Source organism: Hyperolius riggenbachi, chromosome 2, assembly GCF_040937935.1.
Source record: "Hyperolius riggenbachi isolate aHypRig1 chromosome 2, aHypRig1.pri, whole genome shotgun sequence".
Taxonomy (NCBI): Eukaryota; Metazoa; Chordata; class Amphibia; order Anura; family Hyperoliidae; genus Hyperolius; species Hyperolius riggenbachi.
In genome coordinates, this window is record NC_090647.1 from 215,362,856 (window position 1) to 215,384,907 (window position 22,052).

Genomic DNA, 22,052 nt, shown 5'->3' on the forward strand with positions numbered 1-22,052 from the left:
CAGTAACGGGGAGTTATCTTGCAGCGCCTCCTCCGCCCGCCTGAGGAAGTGTTTCACATAGAGAGAGATGCAGAGCGGCGCCGCCCCCTCACTCACTACTACGTCTTTCTTATGTGACCAGAAGGAGCTGTACGGTCTGTGTGCCATGCTGAGTCGCTGGCTGTGGAGGGCGGTGAGGGCAAGTCCTTCTGTAATTATCCCGTCTCGTGTCCCTCGTTGTCATGGTCACCTGATGCCATTAATGGCCAGGGACCGGCTCCATGTCCCCAGGTCCCGCACTGTGTGGAGCAGCACGCCGTGCTGGCAGGATCGGCCACCGGGGTATTGGGATGGAAATGAACGCGAGGACTGGATCGCCATGGAGGAGGAGGATCTTCTGGGAGACGAGGAGGACGATGATGAGAATGAGCTGCTGGTTTCTCAGGCTCCCACCCTCCAAGGAGCTCAGTATATTATCATTGTGCAGCCAGATGTCAAGTGGGGGCCTAGCAAACCACGTGACACCACTGGTAATGATCCATGCAAGATACAGAAACTGGATTAAGAGAAGTGCTAGTGGTTTTACAATTTTTTGCATGCAACAATGAGGATAAGTCCAGCATCTGGTTCAGACGGATGTCTGCGTGGCGTCGCGTCTGGGGACGTTGCGGCTGCTGCGCGGTCAGGCTTTCAGTAGCCTTCGGTCGCGTCGTGATGCGGTCGCGTTTTTTTCTTCCCCTAGGGGAACATTAGCCGTCGCGGTTGGCCACTCCCTGGAAGCAACATGTCGCTTCCAGGGGCAGCCCGAACACTCGCGAAAATCGGGACCCGAACGCCGCGTTCGGGTAAAAGCGCGCAAAAGCTCGGTGTAAACGCTCCCATTCACTTGAATGGGAGCGTTTACCGCGACGTTCCGAACGCTTGCGGTAAACGCTCCGCAAGCGTCCGTCTGAACTAGCCCTAAGCTTACTGGCTGTAAAAGAAAGAGAGAGGCCCTGTTTATTCGGGATGACATATCTGGCATTTTATTGTAATCCAGTAAATAATGTGCTTTGCAACTATAACAAGTTCTACAAACTGATTCTGCACCTATCATCTCCCTTCTGATGTGCTGATAACCTCTATATATGGGGAGGTATACAGAATTGTAATGACAGAACTTCAACACCAATGTCCTGTATAATGAGTAATGCAAATATATTTATACGCTCACAAGCTATTGGAAACCTAGCTGTTTGAGAGGGTGCTGGCCACTCAATCTTGTTGGTAGAATTTCCCTATGAGATTTACAGCTAGGTCCCCTAAAATAAACTGGTGCCCAATTATGACTAGGTAATTTTTTTTTTAGAAAACTTAAAAGGAATCCGTAACAAAATAAACCCCCTGGGGAGTACTTACCTCAGGCGGGGGAAGCCTCTAGATCCTAATAAGGCTTCCCCATCCTCTGGGATTCAGAGTTGGCAGCCCCAAAGAATAGAATGCACAGGTGCACCTGCGGGCGTGTGGTAATATTTACCATCTGCAGTCCTGCCCAGTACCAAAGGGCTCTAGCGGAAATAGCCCAGCCTGACTGGGTTTGCTCTGCTGTGCAAGTCGCTGGAGCTGTAGAGGGGACCGATTGGGCTGGGTTATTTCCATCTGAGCCCATCAGAAAGCCATGCAGATGGTAAATATTAACGTGTGCCGTTCAGGGGCTACCAGCAGGGATGCTCTCACAAGTAATAACGAGTGTGTAAACACGCAAATTCGTAATTTAAATGAGCATTAATTAGCTCAGGTGTGCGGCGGGGACATAAGAGGTTAGTTACCTATAATTCCGCATCCTCCCTGCACTCCAAATAGCTTGCTCGTGTCCTATTGGACACGCTGCAAGCCTCACTGCGGGCACTTCCTCCTTCAAACCAGGAGGAAGTGCGTGGTAATGAGGCTTGCAACACGTCTAATAGAACGCGTGCAAGCTATTTGGAGCAAAGGGAGGATTATGGGTAACTAACCCCTTATGTCTATGTCCCTGCCGCACACCTGAGCTAATTAATGCTCATTTAAATTTCGAATTTGAGTGTTTACACACTCGTTATTACTTGTGAGCGCATCCCTGACTACCAGCACTAGATCACGAGGCGTAGGCGGATGGGGGAAGCCTCATAAGGATTCACTTCCTGAGGTAAGTACCCTCCAGGGAAAGTTTTATTTATTACAGATTCCCTTTAAAGTGAATCTGAAGCCAAAATAAAACACAAAAACGGATACTTACCTAAGGAGAGTGAAGTCTCTGGGTCCTATAGAACCTTTCCGTTCCTCTCCTCATCCTCTCGTTCCCCCGCAGCTTCCTCCGTTCAAACCTCTCACCGTGGGAGGCTCCAGGAGCCCGAGTGCTCTCGAAGATGTGTGAGTGCGCAAGACTGTGCTCGCGCAGTACGGAGCGGCCTGTCTTCAGGTGCCCGAGTGCAGAGGCGTATCTAGGGAAAATAGCGCCTATGGCAAGCACTGAAATTGCGCCCCTCCATAACACCAGATAAAACACTCTTTCACTTACCTGGGGCCTCCGCAATCTCGTAGTTTCCTCGCTGACCTACTGGTCCTCATCCTTGGTCCGCTCTGGCCCGGTAAGGTGTGTGACGTAGCTAGGTCATGCAATACTAACCCATGCACTAGCCTGGCGGCATGCCTACTTGATTGCACTCCTGTGGCTGGGAGCATTCTGCACCTGTACATAGCACTTTACAGGAGTGCAATCAAAGTGCCTCGCCACCAAGCCAACACATGCACAGTAGTCTATACAGTTTACAGGGAGAGCGAGAGAACTACAAGACTTCAGGGCGTGGATTCTGGCGGAAGCCCCAGGTAAGTAAAAGACCTCACATGAACAATTATTTTCAACTGCAAGGAACCTTAGGACACACATTTAGTTTCCATACTACAGCAGGCTCCTGCTTACCCACATTTCAGTAGTTCTTACAAACTTCCATCCATTCTACAGCAGGCCACTGCAGTGCTTACCCACAGAATTTCATTTCTGGGAAAATCCCAGAACTTATAGGAAAGCAGTGGCCTGCTGTAGAATGGATGGAAATTGTAAGAATTAAAATGTAGGAAAGCCTGGGCCTGCTATAGCATGGAAATTGTAACTGAAATAAAATGTGGGACAGTGGGAAAGTAGTGGCCAGTAGGGATGTAGGCCAACCGTTCGCTGGCGAACCCCTATGGGCCGCTACTACTTCCGGGTCGCTATGACCTGGAGTAGTACGGCTGCTCTGGGCCGGCGGTGCGTGTCTTTGATCGTGCGCCTGTTGCCGGGCACTCTCTGCGCATGAGCGGGACGTCACGCACATGCGCAGAAAGTGCCCGGCAACAGGCGCGGGATCTAGGATGCGCACCGCCGGCCCAGCGCAGCCGTACTACTTCGGGTCATAGCATCCCGGAAGTAGTACAGGGTGAGGTGTTCGCCAGCGAACGGTTCCCGAACCATTCGCCGACATCTCTAGTGGCCAGCAGATGCTGTTGCCCTGCAGAACAGATTTTATAATAATGGGTTTTTACAGTTCATCTCTAACTTATAGTTTGATTTCTAACTTAGCTTCAGCTCTGAGATGAAATAGTAAGCTGTCCTGGATTTATAAGGGCCAGTCCAGTAGCCCCAGTGGAAAAGAAATAAAGCAGCCCATACACTCAGCCGATTTTCTGGCCGATCGATCGATCGCGGTCGATCGATCGATCGATCGATCGCAAATCGGTTGGCCGATCGACCGATCGACGGCCGATTTCGATCGATTTCGATGGATTTCCATCGAACTAGCAGGGTGGAAAATTTAGGTCGATCTGATGAGATTGCTTATCAGTTTGCATTGGCCTTAATGGAAATCTGATGGCAAAAAAATGCCATCAGATCGAATTTCAACAGATTTCAAACTGAAATCTGTTGGAATTCTATCCTGGTAAAAAATGTTCTAAAAACGCATCAGATAGATCATCAGATGCATTTCTTATCTGTCTGCTGCCAATCTGACGAGTGTATGGGCACCTTAAGACAATAAAGAGTTAAACGTACTGCTGTGGATGCAAACAGTCTTAGCACACAGTGTGATGAAACAAATTAACACTGTGTGCAATAAAAGTTTTGAATGACTGTGTGGGTGTGAGTGTGCGGGGCCCCTCCGAGGGACAGTGATGAGAGGGGGATATCAGCCTAATCACTAGTGAAGCCTCACAGACAGCCTTCTGTGCAGTCTTGCAGATAATTACAGGCTACACGCTGTGCTGGCACATCAATCTTTGTCCCCTTACCCTGATTCCTGCAGCAGCTTACAAACTTGACTTCAGCAAGTCACTGGCACTGCACACAGTCCAGCGGGGGAAGGAGGTGACGTCACATGCTCTGCTCTGTCCTTCCCTGCGTTCCACTGCTTGTCTGCTGAGCTTCCTGGATAGAGGAGAGATGAAGGGAAGCCACTTCTGCATTCTGTGCTGGAAGTTGCCGATGTTGCCAGGACAACGAGAGAAGCTTACAGGATGCTGTGCGACACTGTAAGTGTGTCAGACCTCTCCTCCAGGCAGGGTGTACAGCGCTGGCGGCTGCGGATTGTGGGAAGGAGCATGAGGAGGTGCTCGGACTTGATGGAGAGGGGTGATTTATTTGTTCAGAGATGCGCCCCCCCAGGTGAGCGGCAAGGGGCGCCTATAGCAGCTGCCCCATGTGCACTCCTGTAGATACGCGCTCCCGAAGCCCATCAGCAGCGGAAAAAAGACACCTCTGATCGGTCGGAGACTGCTAACGGGAGGCAGCGCAGGAATGGCGAGGAGAGGGAGCCTTCCTTTTTCCTTAGGTGAGTATCTGTTTTTTGTTTTTTCATGTGGGCTTCAGACTCCCTTTAAGTACACTAATACTGGCCGCTAATACCTCTGTCATACAGGAGGCTGAACTGTGTGCAGGGTGCCAGTAATGAGCATCTTTCGGCTGAGAATGGAAACTTTTGTAACCCCATGTGTGTTTTACACGCGGAGGTCATACTCGATGGAAAATAAAGCAACATGTTGCTTCTAAACATGACTGCACTCAGATGTAACTCGATAGAGAGGCCACCTCTTCATCACTATGCCAAACACCATCAAGCGCTCAGAAGGTGTATGAGAGAGACTAAAGGCTCATACACACATCAGACTATAGTCTTTGGAAAATGAAAGATCACAGACCAATCTTACCACCCTTCCTGTAGTATAAGAGCCATACCTTCACAGTCTTTTCTATGGAGCTGAACTCCCCATCAGAAAAAAATCTTTGCAAGATGCTGCACACACAGATGCTGTACAGACACAAAAGATCAGTATCTGCAAAAGATCTGTTCCTGCCAAAGATCCGTTCCTGCAAATTGCATTCATAGTCTATGAGATCTGCAGATCATCCTACACACCTTGTTTAACTGACATTCATCTGCAGATAAGACAATCATCTGCAGATCTAAAAATCCATCCTGATGGATCTGATCTGCAGATGAATGTCTGTTAAACAAGGTGTGTATGATGATCTGCAGATATCATAGACTATGAATGCATTTTGCAGGAACGGATCTTTTGCAGATACTGATCTTTTGAATGTGTACAGCCTCTTTGTGTGCAGCATCTTGCAAAGATTTCTATCTGATGGGGAGTTCAGCTCCATAGAATAGACTGTGTAGGTATGGCTCTCATACTACATGGAAGGGGGTAAAATTGGTCTGTGGTCTTTCATTTTCCAAAGACTATGGTCGGATGTGTGTATGAGCCTTAACAGGTGGTGAATTTTCTGTCTTCAGCCTCCTGTGAGAAAGAGGCCTAAGGATGGTAAATAACATGCACATTATTCCATTTTCCTTGTGGTTTGGTGTTAAGTCAATCAAATGAACTTTTTTCCTATTTGGTTTAGAATTTTAAGGTAGATTTTAAGCTGCATGCAAGCTGGAATTATCGGCACATCCATGACGCAATTGACCTGGCAGATTCTAATTGGTTCAACCTAACATTACAAGTTACTGGTGGTTTATTGAGGCAAGTGCGCAATGCAGCTTCACAGTGTGTGCGCAATGCAGTTTCACTGTGTAAGTGGACCTGTAGGGGGGAAAAGTGGCCCTCAGGAGAGGGAAGCTTTTGGGTCCACATGGGGCTTCCCCAGTCCTCCACTGACCTGTTCCAGCACATGGACCCTCGAATAATTGTTGACAGCTTGTACATGCGCAGTAGCAATGACCCACTCAGGCGCTGGTGGAAAAAGCTGAGCCAGAGAGGGTCCATGGTACAGTACAATTGGACTATATGTGTCTCATCGCTGGATCGGCGGTGTTGAGGATAGGGGAAGCCTCTCCAGGATCCAGAGGTTTCCCCCTCCCAAGGTAACTATTCCAAATTGGCTTTAATTTCAAACATCCTATCAGATTCAAAGAAAATAAAATAGGATGTGTCCTGTACTGGTCTAGATTTGTCATAGTCAAACTTGTTCTCTTAGTAAAAATTCTGATGATCTGAACAATATCGGTTCTACTGTGGTTGAGGTGAACCAGCAAGAAAGTCCATAGGGAAATTCTGCTAACGTGATTGGATGGGTGGCACCCTCTCGAACTGCTGGGTTTCAGATAGGTTGTAGTAACAATACACCCGCACTATTCAGCCAATTAGAACGCTTCAAGTTGTAGACATTACTGTGATTGGAGATCTGTTCCTTATGGACTTTAATGTTGTTTCACCTCAACCACACTAGCTCTCAAATATCTACCCATGTGTGCTCTATAAACACTTGAAGTTAAATACATTTTTATATTTGTTTTACCGCTGTTCACAGTAGTTTGTGCACCTTGTGTTATAATGTAATAGTGGTGGAAGTCAATCATAATGCAACTGAGCTTGCTGACTCTTACATGATCCTTCCTCACCCCTCCTTTTTGATTACTCATGCTGTCTAGGTCTTTGAAGTCTGGTGGTAAGACGGCAAGGTCATCAGATAGAAGTAGGTGAGAAATAATCATACTTTGCTTCAGTTGTGTTACATCTGGGGACACCTGTACACACACTGGATAGTCACCTAAAACAATCACAAGCAATGACTTTAGATGATTAAAGTGGACATGAACTCTTGCACAGAACAGAAGGAAAACATAGAGAAATACACCCTGTATGTATTTAGAGAGTTTAGCTTGTTTAATTCCCCCTCATTTGTGATTAATCACAAGTTATTTGTCTCTACCGTGTCACATGACTGCCATGGCAGAGATAGCAGATAAGCTCCTTTTGAAAGCACAGGCTGTTAACAATAGGTCTGCTTCCATGAATCAGGAAGTAGAAACAGTACATATTTTAGGATTTGTATCATCCGTAACAAAGAAATGTTTTTCTTTAAAGGTTATTATGCTGTTGTGTATCTTTTAGAGCAGAGAGGATGTTCTGAGCTCAGGTCCGCTTTGTTTTGTGCAGGCCCTAACGATAAAAAAAAAAAAAAAAAAAAAAAGAGATTGACTGGCCTACTACCGGTATATCATCCCTAGTATAGACAACCTTAGTGATAGATCTGTTTAACATATATTTCTTATCACTAACTTTTTCTCTTTCCCCTACTAGCTGATCTGATGCTTAGTGAGGCCATTGCTCTGGTACGCAGTGTTCCTGACTGGGTGGTTGTGAACAGTTTAATCGTGTCTACAAAAACGCCTAATAATAAATACATTTTTGGCAAAGGGAATCTTCAGTACCTGACAGGTAATACATTAACATTAGGCTTTTCAAAAATGTGTGATTCTATAATAAAATAAAAGCATATGTATATTTATGGCACTAGAGCAGGGGTGGGCAAAATGTTTGACTCGAGGGCCACATGGGGTACTCAAGTGTGACCAAGGGGCTGGACCAGAATAGGAGTAAGTGTGGTGCGCTTTGCACGCCATGGTAAAAAAAATGGGTGTGAGCCTGATAGGTTGTGGGCGGAGCTAACTGTAATGTAACAGTAACACAAAGACAGTGGGCCCAAGTGTCCTCACAAAACAGTTATGCAAAGAGACCCTAAAGGTAATTGGACAATGCTCCCCCAACCCACAAAGAACAAATGGCAGCAGCCAGACCTCTTTGGCACCAAACGCATGGCCCAGCAAGAACAGGCAGACCCCCTGAGACAGCAAGACACATTATGCGGCAGTGTTTCCCACAAAATACACATAACCTGGCAGAAAATGCACATAACCTGGCAGAGTTTCCTCCAAATCCACATAATGTGGCGGCCTGTCCCCAAAATGCACATTACCTGGCTGTGTTTCCTCCAAAATACACATTTTATGGCAGTCTTTTCCAGAAAATAGATATAATGTGGCAGCACTTTCCCAAAATAAATATAGTAGGGAGCATTTCCCCCATAAAATGAGGCAGGGTTCCAATTTAGATAGTGCCATCTAGTATCCCTGGTATTTGTGGTGGCACCTGAAAAGAAAAATACTCACCGGGCAGGAGACTCCTCTCGGCATCCAGCGCTGATCCCCTATTTTCATTGCAGCAGGTCCATCTGCAAATCTTCTGCACCGACAGGCAGAGCATGGCTACAGAAAAATAACCGCTGGAGCCCAGCTCTGGAGACACAAATAGACTCCAGTGCTGGGCTTCCGATGCCATTTTCCCGTAGCCCAACTGTCAGAATACAGACTTCCGCAGCCTGGAACAGATGAGCTGCGGCCGGTGAACTGGTACGGTATCTGTTGTGTCCCCCGCAGTTTACCCACTGGGGGAATACACAATTTGGCCCTGAATAGATGCGCCAGATAGAATAGCCTAGCAGGACTTAATGGCCCACAGGCCATAGTTTGCCCACCCCTGCACCAGAGCAGAAGTATACTGTTTACTGAAGTTAAAGTAAACCGATATTATTAATGTTATAAGCTAACTATTTGTCTAAATAAAGATTCTGATTTTACAGATAAGCACTATGAGAAGATGCTTAGACACTTTGGCATTTACAGTACAATTCAATTCACAAAAATAGAATAGTAGAAAAGGACCTTAAAGAGCACTATTAAGTAAAATATACTGCTTTAATCACATTGTTCTTCCTGTTATCCCTTTTATACAATTTATTAAAAAAGGGAAACAATTTAGAGTATAAATGCAAAAAGCTATCAAGACAATATACTCTGTACAGCGCTGCATAATATGTCAGTGCTATATAAATATTAACAGTTATCCAAAGATATCAGGATCTATTGATGATCAGATCAAAGCATCACCTGTAGCATTGAGTTTGATCCTGGCGTGTGTGTGTGTGTGTGTGTGTGTGTGTGTGTGTGTGTGTGTGTGTGTGTGTGTGTGTGTTTGTTTCCGAAAGAGTAAAGAGAGAACTTGCATATGAAAGTGGAATTTTATACAGGACTACTAGAGCTAGGCGTTCAGGAAGTGGCCCATCTTTAAAAGGAACCTCAAGCAACAGGTCCCCACTTTCACTTACTTGGGGCTTTTTCTGGTCCCCTGTAGTTCTCCTGCTCCTTCCTTTTTGCATTTCTCCCTTCTGCTACTATGCCCATCTGAGAGCTTGGTCGCCTTCCCGATCCTGTGAGCGTTCTGTGCTTGCGCAGTTCAGAAAAATTGTGCATGAGAAGAACGCTCCCGACCACAGGAGTGCAATTGAGGCCTTGGGCCGCAAATGCCCATTAACCTGTAACTGCCTGACTCCGCCAGGTTTTGGAGGGGGACATTGGCTGAATGGAGCAGCGCAGGATGACGTTGAGGTACCATTACGACTACAGGGAGCTGGAAGAAACCCCAGGTAAGTTAAACTGGGGACCATAGTGTTTCTTGAGGTACCCTTTATCTATAAGACTGTTAACGTGTTCTCTTATATAGCACTCCCTTGACGAGTGCCATTTTAACTTACCTACTTCACCATGTTTTTAACTGTGGCTGTATTTTGCATTAGTGAAGGAGGCTTCAGGTTATTTTAGCTGAAGTTTTTTGGTGGGTTGTTAAACTGCCTGGTTCTCTCTTAGTAAGGTTCTCAGTGATATGTACATTTTATATATTGTATTCTTTGTTACAGAACAAATTAAATATTATCCTCACGCCACCGCCATTTTTCTGAATGTTGAAAGAATATCCTCTTCGACTGAGGTAAATTATTGAATAAGTAGATAAAAAAGCATATTAGAAGCGCCATTTAAGTTTAATGTAGGCAGGGGCCATACTCATCTATTTTATGTGCGTTTTCTGCACAGACAAACTGATTTAAACGGAAAGCTTGTGTTAGTTAATGGATCAATCGATGTACAGAGGCGCCAGTAGGATAAAAGATACTAAAAAGTTTAAAATGACTAGGTGGTGGCGGTGGACCAACCGACCCAATATAGACACGATGCTGTCAATTAAAGTCAACAAGAATTTATTTACATACTCCAAAAAACATACTGCGACGCGTTACACGGGCATACAAAACCCGCTTCTTCAGGCATTAAACGATAGGAGTATCACACAGCTATATGTCCTGAGTAGGCTTGGCACCTCTCACAGAGGTGCTTTATAAATAATAATACAAATGCACATAGTGATCTTTCAGCCACCCTGATGGATCATTAAAGTGTAACTGCATTATCACAAATGTGTACTGTGTACCACATGTCTTTTTTTTTTTTTTTTTTTTTTTTACAGCACTAGATGTTGAATTATATATGCTTTCTAGCAACCATGGCAGCGCTTGTGTTTATTTTTTTTCCCGCTTCAGTTTTTACTATGACAAGACAAGACAAATAACACTTATATCGTGCTTTTCTCCTGGCGGACTCAAAGCGCCAGAGCTGCAGCCACTAGGACACGCTCTATAGGCAGTAGCAGTGTTAGGGAGACTTGCCTAAGGTCTCCTACTGAATAGGTGCTGGCTTACTGAACAGGTTGAGCCGAGATTCGAACCCTGGTCTCCTGTGTCAGAGGCAGAGCCCTTAACCATTACACCATCCAGCCACTATGAATTTGACTGCAACCTGTTTAAAATATATTTACTCCCCTTTGGAAATCTTATTGCTGCCCATAGAGCGTGTCCCAGTGGCTACAGCTCTGGGGCTTGGAGTCTTCCAGGAGACAATTGCGATATGTTATTTGTCCTGTCTATTTGTCTTATTGTTGGAAAGCATAGAATCTTGGCTTTTATTTGTACTATGCCACGCGTCAGTGCAATGCACAGTTCCTGAGGTAGGGAGTGCTGAACAAGGGGTTGTGCCTGGCTGGCACCACCACCAACTTGGCAACCCAAGCTTCCAGCACAAAACCAAGTGAGTGGGTGAGGTTCCTGGTGTGCAATGTCCACTATCCAACTGCACATAGTTAGAATAAAAAGATGTCCTAGCGAAGTGAGGACCGAGCCCAGTGAGCAGGCATGGGGACAATGATTCCAGTAAAGTGGGGAATATCACTTTAAAAAGTGGACGCCTTCTTTCAATACACCCTAACTCGATGCATCACACTGATGCAGGGCATAGTGCAGATGTAAGCCAAGATTCTCGACTTTCCAACAAAGAGATTTCCAAAGGGGATTAAATGTCTTTTAAAGGGGGCAGTTGAATTTGGTAGACAATATAATACATAAGTACCCAACTTTCTTCTTCATGGCTTTGGTGCCTGAATGTCTGCACCTTTTGTGGAGAGGAACATTCTGAGCAGCTATGAAAGAGTACAAGGAAAAATGTAGGCAGATGTAAAGGGATTGGCAGGACACTGCTAGGAAAACAGATGGAGCAGATCATTTACAAGGCAGGACAGAGATTATAGTCTGAACAGAGCCCCTCAGATGCCACACATGCAGTTTTCCCTTGGCAGGGGAGGGAGATTGGGGCTAGCCAGTCTCTGAACAGTCATATACCTACCAGGTTTCTGAGATGAAATCCATAAACAGTATACTTATTTTCATTTCTATTAAATGATCATTTAAAGGGAAACTGAAGTGAGTAAACTCACCGTAGGTTTGATACTTGCCTAATTAGAGCGAAGGCTCTGGGTAGCCCTTCCTGTTCTTCTGTACGCAGGGCCGGATTTGTACTTTTTACCACCCAAGGCCAACTATACTGTCTGTTTGGTTGTTATCTCTGTGTGCCTCAATGAGAATTTTACTTTCCGTCATTGGATGTCACAGACAATAACTATTTTAGTAATATGCGTATAGATTATGTTATGTTTTCCTTAAGAATTTGTATGTTGTGTTTGCCATCTCGTTAATGATGGAACCATTGTGTCACCATGAGAGTTAGGCTGATGTGTACCTGCAGGACAGAGCTTACAGGTCTTGCAGGGACAACACAAGTACAGGACAGAGAGTTCAAAGGGTAAATCTGTCCTTGTAGATAGGGATGGCTGCATAGAACAGCTTTACTGCGCCTCACTGAGCCGCCCCTAAATTTCTGGTGCCCTAGGCCATGGCCTAGGCGGCCTTGCCAGAAATCCGGCCCTGTCTGTACGGCCCATGGTTTCTGTGCTGTTACTGGTTGTAGTTATTTGACTTGCTTGGCCGAATAGCTCTTTGGTACTCCTCGGTCAGCCTTTGTAACTACTTATGTCCCAGAGTTTTCCTGAAGACGAGTGCATCCGTACTTATTTTTAGAACTACTCTGGGATGCAAGCAGTTTCAAAGGCTGCCCTAGGCGTAACAAAGACCTAGCAGGTTGAATAACTTCAACCGGGGGGTGGAGCAGGAACAACGGGATGGACAAAGGACCAGGAAGCTGCTATGGTATCCAGAGCCTTCCCTCTATGTAGGTCCGTATCAGACCTGTGAGCTCTCTCAATTCAGGTTTGATTTAAAGTGGACCCAAATTAAAAATACAAGATTTCAGAAATAAAATCTATTTTCTAAATTATAATAATAGCAGCCTTTTTTCAGCTGCATGATGACAAATATAAAATATTTTAAATTTCTTGGAGGAACTCCTCCCTTCCTTTCATATTGCCGGGACAGAATCCAGCAAACTGATGGAGTAGGAGGTGTCCGGCAAAGGAGGAATTGCTAATGGCTGCCCCCTGTATAACCCTAGATATGAAAAGAGAAGGGTGAAAAGCATGTACTGAAATGCCCATAGGCTTGAAGGAGTGTTTATTTATCTTTGTATGTGTCAGAGGGGTGCAACTAACTATTTTGAATTAAAAAAATGTTTGGTTTGGGTCCGCTTTAAGGATCTGTTTAGACTATGCTGCATTTGCAATGTCAGTTTAGTACAGATGCACTGCCCCTCAGTGGTTCATGACAGTCTCAACTAGCAATGTGTCTGTTATCCAAAAAGACTGATGCTGGGTATACACAATGTATTTTTTTCGGTCGATTTTCCGATCCGATTCTGTTATTTTTTCTTATCTATTTCCATTAATTTCTGTGAGAAAGCAATCAGAAAAACGATCGAAAATAAGATCGGACATGACAGAAATGATCTATCGAACCGTCTATCTAACACAAAATTGTATGGTGTGTACCTAGCATGAGGCTCAATGCTGTACACTGCTGGGTTGTTATCAATCCCCTGCAGCTTTGATTTCCAGTATGTCTGATTACTTTTCATTGATTAAGCTGCCCAAAATCGATTGAAACTTGATTGATCTGGTATGCTGCTGGCAGTATTACATCTTCAGCAATAATTCAAAGCATATATTTTAAGTAAGGGAAAACCATATTCAAAAATCAGTAACTACTGTAACTGGAAGGGCAATTTAGTTTAAATATTCTGCAGTTTTCATTTAAATAACTTGGTAACTGCAAAAAATGTATTTTGTATCTTTGTTGCTTTCTAATTTATTATGGTCCTCCAGTAATCCTCTTTGCTTTAATTTGACATTTGAACGCAGAAAGTGCTGGAGGCAGAATGGGGGACGAAAGTCTTTGACAGATATACGGTGGTCCTTAATATTTTCCGGCTCACCGCACGCACGAGAGAGGCCAAGCTACAGATTGCACTGGCTGAAATTCCCTTGCTGCGGTAGGATATACAGAGGAGAATTTTCCAATATACAGTATTTTGTTTGCTATTTGGATAACTATCCAATTTATCATAAAGGTGGCCATACACTGGCCCGATTCGCGGCCGTTTCGACAGCAGATTCGATCCTGGGATCGAATCTGCTGCCAATCGTTCGCGCTAAACGCACCCGCCGATCCGATTTCCTCCCGAAATCGGATCGGTCCGTCGATTGCGCCGTGCGGAAAATTACCCTCGATCACCCGCGGGTAGGGAGCGCGTCGCTAGCGGCGGCCGATCCGATCAGGTATACATTACCTGACGCTGGCTCCCGGGCATCTTCTCCTCGCTGCACCCGCTCCATCCCGGCGCTTCCTGTGTCACTGCAGTGACCAGGAAGTTCAAATAGAGGGCGCTCTATTTGAACTTCCTGGTCACGGAGAGACACAGGAAGCGCCGGGATGGAGCGGGTGCAGCGCTGAGAAGATGCCCGGGAGCCAGCGTCAGGTAATGTATGCGCGGGGAAGGGGGGGGGACAGGCGGCAGCGGCGGCTCCACAGATGGTGAATCGGTTTCAGGCTGAAATCGATTCACAATCTGTTTGCAGTAAAGGCAGGCATACGATCCCTCTCTGATCAGATTCGATCAGATAGGGATCTGTCAGCTGGTCGATCTAATGGCAAATCGACCAGTGTATGGCTACCTTAAAACTTAAATTGTGATATTCGATTTTGAAATAAAAGTATATTTCTCAGCATTGTTTTTTTGTTTTTTTTTCCCCCTCCCAGTACAGTAATGACAAAAGAATCATTTCTAAAGGTAAAAGGGGTTTTAAAAGATTTATAGAAGTTCTAATTACAGCAAAGTCCCCATTACCCGGCACCCACAGGGATTGGCTGATGCCGTATAAGTGTACTTTCTGGTTGCTTGAGACTGAATGTTAAAAATAGGCCTAGTTAATACAGTACAATCCCTGAATCTGTATACATATTGTGAACTTTGTATTAAATGTTTAAATACAGTAATTGACAATATATTAACCTTGTGAAGGCCATGGAATCCAGTCTTTAAGCACAGCAAAGCCTACAATAAGCCTAAGAAGTTGGCCTTCACCAATGTGAGTTCTGCCAAAGATTTGTTCTGGTTGGTTGAGACTTCTGGTTAGTTTAGTTCTGGATAGCTGGGACTCTGCTGTAGTTGTTTCATTATGTAGTGTTGTGAAGTTATAGGAGGCTAAACAGTGTTCTCATTGTGATGTCCAATCTTTTGTATAGCTTGCCCGTGATGCTTGTAAGAATCTCAGCGCTTCCCTGGCTTGTACTGATGCCAGCTTGTACACTCAGCGCTTCCCTGGCTTGTACTGATGCATATACCAAGTCCCAGTTTTATGATATCAACAAACCAGGACCTGGTACATGCAAGCATAGGAGGCTAGCTGTAGTACAAGCCACGGGAAAGAGACGATTGCCGCAGGTACCAAGAGAGTTTTCTCCCAGCATTGCTTCCTTCTGCTGATCTCTGTGGACTGCGTAGGGTGGATTAGACACACAAAACTGTTGGCAGAGAGCATGTTCATATACTGTAGTGCTAAGATAACTGCTCTAGAGAGAGACTGTACAATTTAAAATACATGTGTACAATACATGTGTGATCTTTAACGAAACTTCTTTTTGATGCTACCATATGGTATTTTTCTCTAAAGGTCTAATCTGAAAAATGAAACTGCTCACTTGGACCAGCAAGGGGGAGGATCAAGATACATTATGGGATCAGGTAAATCCAATAATGTTTATACTTAGAGAGTTGTCTGAACAAGAAGTGCTCAGTGCAAAGAAGACAGTGCAGTGAAAAAGAGCAACGTAACAAAGAGTTGTGAGATCTGCCAATCACTTTTACTTTGATAGGGCTGACCGGGTGGGGTTAACTTTAGATTTCCTTTAATTTGTTTTCAAAAGGAGTCTGCACCAAGTAAACTTAGAATAAACATGATGTACAAGCAAATTAATATTACATACTTGCCTTGCCATCAGTTCTTGTCAGAAGCTCAACAATTCCTTCCAGTTCTGACTACAGACTCTTCTCTCCAGAAGCTAAAACCCATTGGGCTCTTTTCCGCTATATCAGTTGCTGTCAGTTATAACTGAAAGGACAACCAACTGATGTGCAAGGTAATGTCCATGCTTCCCCATGGCTCAAGTGGGTGATATTTCTGGTTGATGGAGTGCTGACCTGGAAGCTGTTATGAGGTCATAACCATTTTTAGAATGGAGGACAGAGAAATCCATCAATCACAGTGGACAAACAGTACGCGGGAGAGGAGAAAGAGAGTGACGAGTAGACTACGTGGGAGGTAAGTATGATGTGTGTGTGTGTGTGTGTTTATTTTGACTTTTATTTTCTGTTCAGGTTTTCTTTAATTACTGTATTTCAACATTAATACCAGAAACTACTCTAATCAGGCATCATTCAATCCACGTTGGTGCCGGAAAAATTGTGTTTTATTGTACAAACTTTACATTAAGATGCCTAAGACCGTCCACATTCAGAAAGAGGTATAGCCTAATATTTGGCAGATAAAGTTAAAAAGCGATGCAGTGATAATGCTGGTTGGAGGGTAATTTTACTTACAAGTACTCTTAATTTGTTATTTTTAAGGTGAAACATTTTTGGAGGTCCAGCAGAGGCTCCTAAAAGAGAGAGAGCAAAGGATTAAAAAGGCTTTGGAGAAGCTGAGGAAGAAAAGGAAATTGATTAGATCACAGCGCAAAAAGCGTGAATTTCCAATTATCTCTGTGATTGGCTATACCAACTCTGGTATTTACTATGTACAATATATAAATATACATACACCAAATCATGTACCTGTTGAGCAATATGTGTGCTTTGTGATGTTTCCAGGTAAAACAACACTGATAAAGGCCCTTACCAATGATCCACGCCTTCAGCCACGTGACCAGCTCTTTGCAACGCTTGATGTCACTGCACATGGTGGACTGCTCCCATTTCGCCTGCCTGTTATCTATGTTGACACTATTGGCTTCCTTTCTCAGCTACCCCACAACCTCATAGAGTCCTTTTCTGCCACCCTAGAGGATATCATCCATTCGGTAACAACTTTGAAATGTGTTTTTTTTTAAACAGTAGATAAGTCCCATTAAAAAAAAAAAAACAGGTGATAGAATAAGCAACACCCACGTCCGCCTGCAAGCGCAGCCCCTCAACCCGCATGCGCGGCCTTGTCCGTTACACCAGCACGTGTAGTCACATACGCATGCGTGACAACTGCCGAGGCTTTGCATTTGTGCACTCACTTGACGGATGCAGAAACCCAGGGGTTTTATAAGGTAGGATAGGTACTGTATATCATTGATATTTACTGTACATGATTGGCATAGCTCTTCTATATTTTATGAACCATTCTATATTATATTCTATATTTAGTTTTAACTGTGTGGCTAAAAGCTTGCCCAGTTCTAGACCAAATAACAAGGTATTCTTATAGTTATTTAGGGTTACATTTATACAAGATAGCAGCAACAGATCATTAAACAGTACCCGTTTGCTGCGGAGGGACAGTTCGTCTTCACTCCCCTCTTCTGTGTAGCTCCAGGCTGTGCAGCCAATCATCATGCGGCTTCTGTCATGTGACAGGCATTGTGAGTTGCATCGTGGCTGGCTTCCAGGGGCATGGCTACACAGCAAAGGTGTAAGGAGGACCTCTCCACTGCTGCCGCTCTGCATTTGCTAACAGGAGCAGGCCTCCCACAATGGCAGGGGTCATGGGGGGCTATTAATTGCAAATAATTGTTATAAGCCCTGTTTTAGTAAGGTTCTTGTAGAATTGTTCTTGATTGTAGAATACATTCTTCATGCTCATAGTGCCATGTTTATATCATTACAGTATAGTAGTGTCCCCCCCTTCCTCTAGTACTTACACTTGTGTGTTCCCTTCACCAGGATTTATTAATCCATGTAAGAGATCTTAGTCACCCTGAATATGTCAATCAGAAGAAGAGCGTGCTGGCTGTTCTGTCTGGACTAAATATTCCCCAGAGGCTCCTGGACAGTATGATTGAGGTGCACAATAAAACTGACATAGTGCCCAAGTAAGTGAAATTCATGAAGTCTGAAGCTGTGAGTGAACATTATCCGATGCAATGAGTGATATGTGCAAATAACAACATTTATTGTTCTGCTGTTTTGTGGCAGGATAGTGTAATGGTTAAGGGCTCTGCCTCTGACATAGGAGACCAAGGGTTCAAATCTTGGCTCTTCCCGTTCAGTAAGCCAGCACCTATTCAGTAAGGAGACCTTGGGCTAGACTCCCTAACACTGCTATGCCTATAGAGCGTGCTCTTGTGGCTGCAGCTCTGGTGCTTTGAGTCTGCCAGGAGAAAAGCACAATATAAATGTTTTCTACCTATCACTAATATACCTAATTCATCCATTGTGATGGTAAATATGCAACAGCTGCAGGGATATTGTATGCGTTACTAAGTTATTTTTACTGCCCCAGCCGTGAAAGCGATGAAGGAGGTTTTCGTGTGTCAGCATTGATAGGCTCTGGTTTGGAAGAGCTGAAAAAACGCATTGAAACAGCAGTGCTGGAAAGCACAGGGAGGATCATTACCGCTATCAGAGTGAATCTGGAAAGCCCCCAGTTAAGGTTTGTAAAATTAATAAATTCCTTTTTGACTACAAAAAAATTTGATCTTCAGACTGTAAAGAGGAACTGGGGGGGATATGGGGGTCTGTGTGGCTGATACTGAGGTGAAACCCCTCCTACAGTGTGATGTCATGACCATGATTCTAAGGACAAATGCTTGAGCAGTTAGTTGAAGGTGTTGGATTTTGGCAGTAAACATAGTGCTTAGTCACAGTCTGTGTGGGGCCTAAGTGATGTAATTGGGGCCAGGGTAGCTGGCCTGCCACACAGTTTTTCTTTTGTTCATCCTAATGAGATGGAGACATGACCCACAGAAGATGACAGCATCTACACTGCTCCAAGCCAGCCCTGGTGCAAGAGGTGAAGAATGGTTTCACACCAGTTAGGGCTGGTTCAGACGGACGCTTGCAGAGCGTTTACTGCCAGCGTTCGGGGCTTGGCGTTAAACGCTCCCATTCAAGTGAATGGGAGCGTTTGTACCAAGCTTTTACGCGCGTTTGCACGAACGCAGCGTTCGGGTCCTGATTTTCACTGGCGTTCAAGGAGCCCCTGGAAGCTACATGTTGCTTCCAGGGGCGGTTAACCGCGACAGGTAATGTCCCCATAGGGGAAGAAAAAACGCGACCGCATCTGAACGCAATGCAGCCGCTGCTGCTTCAGCTCTACAATATATACTCCAAGGATTAAACTTAAAAGGAATGTCAGAGCTGCAAAATAAAATTACATCTACTTATCCAGGGTTTCCTCCAGCCCCTAGCAGCCGCTATGTCTCTCGCTGCAGGTCCGCTCTCAGCCGCTGGCAGGTCCGCTCTCAGCCACTGACCTCGCCAGGTCGTCCTCTACTGCGCCTGCGCAAGCACCCCTGTCAATCACTCGCATGTGGTGTGGAGTGTACAAAAGTTTGTTTTAAGCACACACACACCATGCATTTTCCTGTCAGATTGACTGGCTGAATCGATTATTTCCGACAGGTGCGATCTGGATTTTCGATGTTTTTTTCTTGTTTATTTTCTGATCTTTTTGATCAGAATAACGATCTGGAAATAGATTGTACCTGTCGGAAATAATTGATTTGACCATTCTGAGGGGAAATTGCATGGTGGCATTAGTAATCAATGCTGCAGGGTGCGCTGGGCTGGAGTGTATCAGATGTTCTCATGATTTAGAGCTGATATTCACTCAAGTATCTCTGCTGCTTCTTTACTTTTACTGTTTATTTTCTGTGTTTTCACAGCTGGCTTTACAAGGAGGCGACTGTGCTGGAAGTGAATGTTTTGCCTGAAGATGGCAGTGCTGATGTCGTTGTGATAATAACCAGTGCTGCTTATGGGAAATATAAAAAACTGTTTGATACATGACCTTACTGTCGTCATTTAAAAAAAAAACTAACTTTCAAGGCACTTATGTATCTGCACCAGCGTATAATAGCCAGCTTAATGCCATAAGTCTGGTGCAGAAAAGGTATTCTCTGTAGAAACTTGGCTGTGTGTGAATGGAAATTTGCCATGCACCTGAGAAATTCTTCACTGAATCAGTGATAGATATATATACATTTAATATTGTTATAAATGGAATAAATTATTTTCATACACGTGTGAGTGGTTTATTTTCAAGATACTGCGTGGTGAAGAATAGTGTCTATATGTATTTTAGACATAAGGGGGTCCCAGGAGAGTAGAAAAGTAGAAATTGGCATAAAAAAGTTGCGGTAGCTGGACTGGAGGTATAGTGAATGCCAATTTATTTAAATCCTTTATAAATGTCTCGTTACCAGAAGAGGTTATAGAAGTCCTCTTTCACATGGGAGGCTGAAGGCTGTGAATTCACCGCCTGTCAGGTGCTTCCTGCATCATCAAGCTGCTTCCTATCGCTTGGCATTTCCTGTGGAGAAGCGGCAGCCACATCTGAGTATTTCTGCTGCAGAATAACTCTTGGGGCCAGTTCTCACTAGGGCGATTAGCGGGCAATTTCCGCTAATCGCCGAAGCGCTAGCGCAATAGAAACCTAATGGCAGTGATCTCACTGCCATGATTGCCGTCGATCACGGGCGTTTTGCGATTAACGGCAATCGCAAATTTTGGTACCTGCAGCATTTTGCCTCTATTCTCTAGCGATTGCGGTACAGTGCTTAAACAAGCGCTGATTGTGATCGCTGGGAATCGTGGGAGTGTGCAGTGATTTTACCGTGCTTATCACTGTTTTGCTACTAGTGAGAAGTGAGAATGGGCCCTTAGGCCCATTTCCCATAAGCAGTTGATAGGCAGTGAAATACCTCAAAATCTCGTAACTGCTTGCTGCTGCCTTGCTACTACTTGCTCAGCAAACACTTGAACTGCCCGTAGAAATGAGCCAATATATTTGTCCCTATTCCAAAGGCTTTTAATTTGTATAAGGTCTGGGCGTTTAACTGTTTAAAGGGCCTACAGTACACACTCCACTATAAACTGTTTCTTGTTTAATCAGCAATCGTGACAAAGATCCATTCACATAACCAACATATCATTTGGGGGTCCCCTTTGTCAAGGTAACAGCACAAAATGGTTGCTGTTAACTTGACAAAGGGGACCCTTTGGGGCCACAAAACAATTTGTTGGTTATGTGAATCAATCTTTGTTATGAATGCTGAATAAACAAGGAACTGTTTATAGTTGAGTGTGCGGACCCTACGTTTGACTTATCTGGTCCTGCCGCTTGGAGCGGTGTGCAATTCTTCGCTACCACTTATTGGCCTGTTAACTGGACCACTGTAAAACATGCAACGCATGATTAATGAAGACACTATTTACAGAGATCTTCAAGCATCTTGGGAATAGCAAAAGTAACCACCCGATCTGGACTTTTTTAATTTAACAATTTTCAAGCTGCATAAAATAAAATGCATCATTTCTGCACTAATTCAGCATAATTTGCGTCTCATTGACCATCCCTAGATGTTACATAGAAGCAATGTCCAGAGTTCCCACTGGTTGCAGTTGCATTTCCTACAGGCATTTGTGACTGTACATTGGCCCACTTAGGCCTGATTCAGACAGACAACTGAACTGCTCGCTTGCCTATTTGCAACTGTCATGGGTTGATGTTGCCTAGCGGCAAAGGACAGTGACATTGCGTTGAGCATGCTCAGATTTGACTATTGGGGGGGGGGGGGGGGGGGCGCATCTGTCTAGCGCCAGTAAGGAGCACTTACAAGTGTCCAGCCAATGCACTGGTGTGAATTCATCGCTTGTCAGCTGCCCATTTGAAAGAGGCCTTAGTGAAGTGAATTGGGTCTACATCACAGCAGAAAGCTATTTTCAGTGGCCTTGCATTGCACAGCCACTGCAACGCAGCTTTTGAGAATAATAGGCCAAGGACATCTGTTACTCCCTGTTGCTTTTTTTTGTCTGTCTGTGATCTTTTAAGGAATAAGTCTGCAAGCCTATGCTTTGGTGCACAGCGCTTTTCTTCATTATTCTCAGGGGCAATTTGCAAGATGGAGCATACTGCGG

At 44.6% G+C, this 22,052-nt stretch overlaps 2 protein-coding genes across 2 annotated transcripts in view; one reads left to right on the forward strand and one right to left on the reverse strand.

Annotated features, from left to right (window-relative positions):
* The window catches only part of LOC137546101 (uncharacterized), a 34,390-nt gene extending 34,004 nt beyond the window's left edge, over positions 1–386 (reverse strand). The window contains exon 1 of the mRNA XM_068268114.1: positions 97–386. Within this exon, the coding sequence (XP_068124215.1) occupies position 97 (1 nt within the window). The 5' untranslated portion in view covers positions 98–386. The remainder of the gene's footprint in view (positions 1–96) is intronic.
* LOC137546100 (putative GTP-binding protein 6) lies at positions 53–20,155 on the forward strand. Its single transcript, XM_068268110.1, has 10 exons — positions 53–509; positions 7,561–7,698; positions 10,013–10,083; positions 13,789–13,919; positions 15,601–15,671; positions 16,554–16,712; positions 16,797–17,005; positions 17,856–18,004; positions 18,415–18,564; positions 19,799–20,155. Exons 1-10 carry the CDS (start codon positions 68–70, stop codon positions 19,920–19,922), a joined length of 1,644 nt encoding a protein of 547 aa, XP_068124211.1. The 5' UTR covers positions 53–67; the 3' UTR covers positions 19,923–20,155.
* The last annotated feature ends 1,897 nt before the right edge of the window (positions 20,156–22,052 follow it).